Genomic DNA, 7,721 nt, shown 5'->3' with positions numbered 1-7,721 from the left:
AGAGCAGGTAGGACTTGAGCTTGCCTACTCAGTGGGGAGCTTGGTATATTTTGCATGCTAACATGAAGGGTCCAGCGAGGATCTGCACAATGTCTCAGTGATGATCTGGAACCATCCAAGCCCACACACGGTTGCTTCCTGCCTTTTTATTTGTCGCTGCTCACCAGCTGCTCTACCCGCTAGCGAGGCATCGCTCTCAGGAGTGGATTTCATTTTGGAGCGTGGAACAGGGAGATTTCTTTCCTCCAGCAAGAGCTAGTGAAAGGAAACCAGTGCTCAGTGGGGTGCTCTGCTTTTCTCTGCATCGACCCCTTGGCAGGCAGGCAGACCCCTTTCCTCCTGGGTAGAGGGTTGGGGTATTGGCTCTGCCACCTCTCTGGCTGCTTCAGGATCAAAATGTTGCTGCTGTAGCAATCCAGCAAGGGATTCTGCTTTCCAATAACAGCACCAAAATTTCCTGAGATCAGCATCCTTTCATGGGCAGGGCTTGAACCTGAGTTCCCACACAGCCTTGGCTAGGCTTGGGAAAGGTGACATTTATTAGCAGGATCTCTGAGAAAGAGATGCCACTGGCTGTTTTTCATGGCCACCTTCCCTGAGCAAGGCAATGTGGTGTTGTGGTAGTGACACTCGAAGGATGCCAGAGAAGTAAGGTGGCCCCTCTGGGGTGTCCCTGTGCTGCTGTGGGCTACCTGTTCCCTGCAGGGGGACATGCTCTCCCACCCGGTGATTTGTCCTGGAGCAGCACAGTATTTTCCCACAGAGCACTATTCACTCTCGTGCATTGAAAGCTGTGTGCTGTGGGGTTTTTTCCTGTAGTAAGTGTACAGCCTGGAGGCGTGTTCAAACACGAGCATTCCTTCTATGCTCAGTACTTTTCCTGTCCAACAGATCTTCATGCTTTTTTTTCCTGCTGCACCCATACTGACCTCAGTACTGTTGTACAAGGTGGCTGGACAATGATGATCCCTCACTCTCCACTCCTTAGGACAGGCCACCAAGGTGGCTTTTAGCTGCTGCATATTGCTGGAGTTGCTTTGTTATGTGCGTCTGTATGATGTTATCTGGCTCCTCCATCTCACCTTATCTCCCCTGGTTTTAATTGAAAATGAGTTTCAGTGCCAGTGAAAAAGCTGGGGATGGATAACCCTGGAGACAGGTTTTTCTTTCTCCAGACGCGGGTTTGACAGGCACGGCAGCATCACAGCTACTCTGGGTGTCCAGTAAGGAGAGGCATCTTGGCACTCCTTGCCCTCCTGGGGACAGGAGGTACCACAGCTGTGTCTGGCTCTCCTGCTGCACCCACGCTGCTGCAGGATCTGCCTAACAGGCCTGGTCCAGCTCCAGGCTGAGCTTTGGGACTCCGCTGGCTTCAGGAAACGTCCTTTTTTGTGTCTCTGAAGCTTGCACATGTGATGTGAAGAAAAGGAGATGATTCTCCTGACTGAATCTCTTGCACCTTGAGTGTGTTATGGCTGTAGCATCTATTTTATAACACCCTGGGAAAAGCAGCATTGCTGGTGTTGCCAGTTCTAAGCTTTCCCTTAGCACCTTTCTCCTACTTTGGCCCCACCCCCAAGCCCTTTTCTTTCCTTCCCTCACTGATTATGTGTTTTTCCTTGTCCCCACAGGTTTGCAGGTTGTCCTCAAGTCCATCATGAAGGCCATGGTGCCCTTGCTTCAGATTGGGCTGCTGCTCTTCTTCGCCATCGTGATGTTTGCCATCATCGGGCTGGAGTTTTACATGGGGAAGTTTCATAAAACCTGCTTCTCTAATGAGACAGGTGAGCTTTGAGCTTCCCTCCTCTCCTGCTGTATCGTCATGATACTTCTTGTCCCCTTCACCTCATCGGGATGATTCCTGTCCTGCTCTTATATTGCTTTTTCTTTTCCTCTTCCATGTCCACAGCATCCTCTCTCTCTTTACCTACTCTGGGAGTTACCAGGCTTTTGTGCTCACTCTACAAGCACTGGGTCAGGTCGCCTCTCTCTGTCACACCCCCATGGCAGTCCTGATGCTAGTGGGTTGCTCTCAGTCTACCCAAGAGTGAGACGAAGGTGTTCAGGTCCTTCTCAAGGGAGAATTTTTTCGTGGTAGAGATATAGAACCAAATATCTGTTGTTCCAGTGTGTTGAAGGGTGGTGGAGGGGTGGTTGTTTTTCTGATTCATTGGTCTCTGTTTACATTTTCATGGGGTTTAGCTCTGTGAACAGCTGCTGAATGCTGAATTTCCTTACAAGGTTTTTAGGGCGAGTTGCCTGGGTATGAGAAAACTTTGGTGTGAACTAGTAAAATTGGAAAGACTGGGAGCAACCAAAAAATAACAAAGGCCAATGGATGGAAGGCAAGGAGCCCTTTGATGGAGAAAGGATTAAAGTATCCTTCAGACAGAGGAGGGCAAGGGAAATTGGGCACTGCAGAGTAAACGATGTGTCTATAAATGAGTGATAAACCCCAGAAGATGGAGGTGGAGAGGAGGAAAGCCCAGAGACCCTCAGCTGGGATCAGCTGCTATGTCAAAGCCATCTGCTTGTCCATGGCTCAGAACTCAGTCCAATTTAAAAAAGAAATAAAAGAGCCACTTTTTTCCATGTAATTTTAAAATATTCCTTTATAGTGGTGCTAATTCATGTTATCTGGGCTACCCCCACATGTAAATATTGTTCTGGTCTCCAAAAGATTGTGATTTAAGGTACAATTGACTGTCTTTAAAACATCATCTTGTATTTTCAGTGATTATCACTAATAGGTCTTAATATTGATTTATTTATACGCATTCAAATGGTAATAAAACAACATCCCTGCCAAATCTCTGGGCATCCTTCACAGCACTTTCTAGAAACAACATGGGAACAGTTTAACGTGTTCAGTTTACACAGGGCTTTGCAAAAGCAGGGTGAAAATGTTTTCTTGCTTACGTTCCTATGTAATATTAGAGAAACATAATACAACTTGTAAATATAACACTCGTGACTGTAATGCAACTTTTGGATCCTTCATCTGCAGGCTCCGTGCTGAGGCTCCCTCGCTCATGGGCTGACTTTGGTCAGGGGGCTAAAGAGATACTACTTCTCCTGTCCCCTCCCCCCCAAAAACTAGTTAACACAAAAAGGGAAAATAAACCCCAAAGCTGTTTATGTTCCCTGCAGACAACTCTCTGATGTCAGCGATGACTGAGAGGTTTCTGTGCCAGCCTTGGGGACCGAGAACAGATTTTTGTCATGTGTAATGTCGTGTGTAAGTGACTTTTGCTCGCTGGGTGGCTCCCAGCTGGGAATTGGGAGCACAGCCGAAAAACTGGTGCGTGCGTTGCATATTTCTGCATCCCAGCACCTGGCATGTCGGTGGGAGGATGCTGCGTGGCCAGACTCGCCGCCCCTTCAATCCGCTGACCGGGCGGGGAGCGAAGCGCCTGCGCTTACAGGCACCGGCCCCTGCTTTTCTCAAGGGCTAACGAGCTGGTAATCGGGTGAGTTATGGGGATTGATTCTGCCTGCTCGGCGGGAAATGGCACGATGGTTTCTGGAAAGGCAGAGTGCGGTGAGGTTTCCTGGCGCTGCGGTCCCTTGTGAGAGGAGCAGCAGAGCATCCGGCAAAGCCTTTTAAAACCTGAGTGCTCGTCATCTCCGCAGAGGTGCATTAACAAACCCTGGCCCGATACCGCGGGCTCCGGAGGCTGCCTTGAACCTGAAAAGTGAACCTCACTAAAGAGGTGCCTCTGTCAGAGGAAACTGGAGGAGAATTTACTGCTCATGCTCGTTTCTGTTCCAAATCCTCAAAGTGAGCAAACTGCTGGGATTTTTCCTGGAATCAGGAGTCATAGGAGAGGAACCAGCTGTTACTTCACGCTGTGGAGGGAACCAAGCAGAGGTGTCAACAGTTGCTATAGTCCTGCTAGTCTGGTAGCCCTGGCTAGGTCAGTAATAAACTGCAACAAAGAGGGATGTTGGGGACCAAAATGTGGCAAAAGGGTTATTCAAGGCCTTTGCAGCTCAGCCTGACAGACTGTGCTGAGCTAGTGAAAACATTTCTCCATTTTAATGAAAAATGGGTAAAAATTAATGGTAGCTCATGTTCCAGTGGATGCCTGACTTGTTTCCTCTCTTTGCATCGTCCAGGCTGTCCTGTTCTCCTGACACAGGATGATTTTTAAGCAGCCACCCTCTGCAGCTGCCCCAGCCGATGTGCCCTGACGCTGCTCCAGGAGAGGAGAGCATCACGATTATTTCCCATTTTGTGTTGAGGCTCCCCTTTTCCCTGCCATGGAAGTAGGGACCAGTTCTGGACTCTTTTTTAAAAGATAACACCACCACCCCACCAGCCCTTCGTAGCAGTCACCCATTGCATTTGCAGAGCATTGCCTGGCAACTAAAGGCCAAACAAAAAGCTCCTGATGACCCATGTGGGACCTGGAGAGAGATGCCCACATTAAGGTGTTGAGTCAACAGGAAAACATGTCACACGTACGTACATAAATACATATCCTGGAGCTGGTGACAATCTTGTTTTCCTCCTGCAGGCTTTGCTCTGTGGAATGATTATTCCTAATTATTAGTGCTCATCTTGTTTTCCCCCTGGTGAATTTGATTTTGTGCGGTTTGCTGCTCCATTACCATAACGTGTCACTTTTAAAACCCTTTAATATTTCCTGAATTGCCTCTCTGTGTAAACAAGAATATTACTTTGTATATTTATTTACTTTGAAACCCCAGCAGTTTAGTTTTCCAAACTGCTCTGTGTTGGTGCTTGCGGTCTCTTCAGACTTCACGGCTGAAGGTGCTGGCCACTCTTCTGGCCATCCCTTGCGGTCCTTAACTCTGCCAGACTCATCTTCCTTTGCCTTTGCTGGGTGTGAACTGAAACTCAGCAGAGAAACTCCATCCCTGCTATGGACAAGCTGACAGCAGGATGCTTTCGCTGCCACGTGTACCTACACCTACAGCACTGCCCTTTGGGGCAGGGTCACGAAGCTTACAGAGGGGCTGGAGCTCTTGGCCCGCCTTGCAGGCTGCTGCGGTGGTAATGACTTATGATGAATCCAGGGGCTCCTCGTGCAGCTGTGGTCTAACATCTGTATCTGGACAATTAGGGGGCTATGCACAAGCAGCTCCTGCTTGAGCCACTGGTGAAGAACCTGCTATTACCGTGATATTTGGCACTTGGCTCTGCTGTAAGAGCGTGTATCATTGGCTCCCAGTGTTTGAAGTACGCACCATTCCCAAGCCCTTGCTTTTACCATACCGTGATTTTTTAATTTTTGCGGAGTTTCTCACACCGAACACTACAAACTATAAATTTTGGGTACTTCAGTGATGGCTCTGCTCTACCCTGCCTGTCTGTTTTAGCATAGCAGTATATAAATGATTACATGGGCATCATGTTTTTTACATGCCCATGCAGGCACAAGGAAGCCTGAAATGGGAACTGTGTTCACGCAGGGGTGCAAGGAGGATCCAGCAGCACCAGCTGCTTGACTGGCTTCAGTCAGAAACTTTGCTCTCTGTTCTCTTCTCTGCAGGTGATGAGGTGGGAGATTTTCCTTGTGGAGAGGATCCTCCTGCCAGGCAGTGTGAGAGTGGGACCACCTGCAGGGAGTACTGGCAAGGGCCCAACTATGGCATCACCAACTTTGACAATATCCTCTTTGCTGTGCTCACCGTCTTCCAGTGCATCACCATGGAGGGATGGACTGACATCCTCTACAACGTGAGTCCGCTGATGGGGCTGTAGGGCTCCGGGGGTGCTGTTATCCATGGTGATAGTTTGGAAAAGGTTGTTCTGGGAAAAAATAATTTAGTTTGTGCATTTTCCTCCTACTGGTTAGCACCTCATCCTGCTTTCTAGGATTGTTCCTATTTTCTCGAGAGTTGTTCTGCAGGTCCTGTAAGAGCCTTTGAACCACTGTTGTGGCCTATGGTCAAGCTGAGGCTGCAGACTTGCTTCCCTGCACATGATGTCTTGTGTCAATGTGGTGTCATGTGTAAGAATGGGTGTGTGCTGCTCCAAGATGCCAGCGTGCTCTGCAGTAGGATGGGTGGGTGAGTAGGAGCATGTTCTTATGATGTCCCATAGAAAATCAGTTACCAAACTGCACAACAGAGAGTGGCAAAACCAGGGACTCATTAACATTTTGTACCTAGAGGTTTCCTCTCTTGATTGGCTCTAGATTTTGTGGTCAGTCTTGTAATCTACGTCGATGAACAGCGTCAGCTGGTTGTTAGCACCGAGATCTGGTCCTAGTTTTGTCAACTCCAGCAACAATTTTACAAAGCCCTATCAGTCACCTTCGCACCTGGCATGACCGTGGCTGTAGAGACGATACACCAGGTTGAATTTCCTCACTAGGGTCTGCTGGCTGTGCCTCCTGCCAGCCAGGGCTACCAGGACTGTCGCAGCCGTTCCAGGTCATTATGGCTACGCTGGCTGCCGCTTTTCCTGTAGAAGGAAGGACAATCTGACAGCCGTGCACAGATGATCTGAAATACCACCTGCTGTTCTAGCCGGATGTGCCAATATGGAAAAATAACGAAGGCAGGCATTAATAATGCCTCCAGACCATTTCACTGGCCCGTAGGTCTGCAAACTGTTCAGTCTACTTCATTATAGACTCTAGAACCATGCTGGGCTATTTCGCAGACCTTCCTGTGAAGGTTTCCATAGCAACAGGAAAGTGTTATTAATATCAACCACAGCAAATTACAAGGTACAATTCTGCTGTGTTTGAAGTCAATATATGTGATTTATTACCTTCTCTTTTCATTGCTCCGCTCCTCCATTTCTCCCCAGTCTCTGCCTCCTTAAAGAGATCTCTAGAAGAGCCTGTTTCCCCACTGCATGCCTTCCCCCCACCCTGAAACTTCATCACACATCCAATTTCTCCCATTCTCATTCACCAGTCCCACTCCTTCCTCCTAGTGCCAAGTGTTGTAAGAAAAGCCCATTAGCATCCTGGCTGGAATCGATTAATCAATACGTGGTGTATTAGATCATCTTCTCCCAAACTGCCTTTTGTATGTTTTAGCATAAAACCGGAGCTTACTATCGGGGTATTGATTTTAGGGGTTGCTTTGAAAACTATTATAGTATCATTCTAGATACCCATTAGTCTAATTGGAAAGAGATGCCTGGATGAGATGCAGCTGAGTGCTTGTTGTATAATGTTAAGCTGTGTCTGAGACCCCAGAACAGGTTTTACTGCTTGGTGGGTTCGTGTCTCTGACAGGTATGAGGGTTCTCTGGATGATTTGCTTGTTGGGTGGACAGTGAGTGGAGCGTGTCATGCCAAAGCACCACTCAGCAGACTGTGTTCATGTAACTAGTGCCAGCAGCCACCTCTGCCCCCTCTCCCTTAGCCCTGCCCTGCGTGCTGGCTCACCCCTGCCTTGTGCTGCTCCGCTTGCTGAGGAGCTGGCTGTGCTTTTGCAGGTTAGTAGCTGAGAAAAGACGTGGGTGGAGAAGATCCACTCTGTGGAGCCCTTAACTTTTTCACAGCTTCAGTCATCTGCTGTCTTCTGGCTGCTTGACTTTCCTCTTGGTTTCTTCTGTGCCTGCTCCAAGTTCATAAAATCTAAGAACGAAACAAAAACCCCAACCATGCTGCAGCAATGACTGAAAACCCAGCACGGTGGGTGCTTGTGGATGCAGCTGTCAGACTGTGCAGAGGTAACAGCAAGGCAACCAGTCCGTCCCTCCAGCACCAGTCAGTTCAGCAGCTGCACGT

General features: G+C 48.5%; 1 protein-coding gene across 1 annotated transcript in view; it reads left to right on the top strand.

The window, feature by feature from the left end:
* Positions 1-7,721, top strand: part of LOC104489309 (voltage-dependent N-type calcium channel subunit alpha-1B-like) — a gene marked incomplete at both ends in the record, with an annotated part of 135,088 nt that overhangs the window by 89,744 nt on the left and 37,623 nt on the right. Inside the window, 2 exons of the mRNA XM_010131455.1 lie at positions 1,632-1,784; positions 5,520-5,707. Coding sequence (XP_010129757.1) covers positions 1,632-1,784; positions 5,520-5,707 — 341 coding nt within the window. The remainder of the gene's footprint in view (positions 1-1,631; positions 1,785-5,519; positions 5,708-7,721) is intronic.

This window comes from Buceros rhinoceros, unplaced genomic scaffold (genome assembly GCF_000710305.1).
Source record: "Buceros rhinoceros silvestris isolate BGI_N320 unplaced genomic scaffold, ASM71030v1 scaffold5862, whole genome shotgun sequence".
Classification (NCBI taxonomy): domain Eukaryota; kingdom Metazoa; phylum Chordata; class Aves; order Bucerotiformes; family Bucerotidae; genus Buceros; species Buceros rhinoceros.
This window is presented reverse-complemented; position numbering and strand designations above follow the sequence as displayed.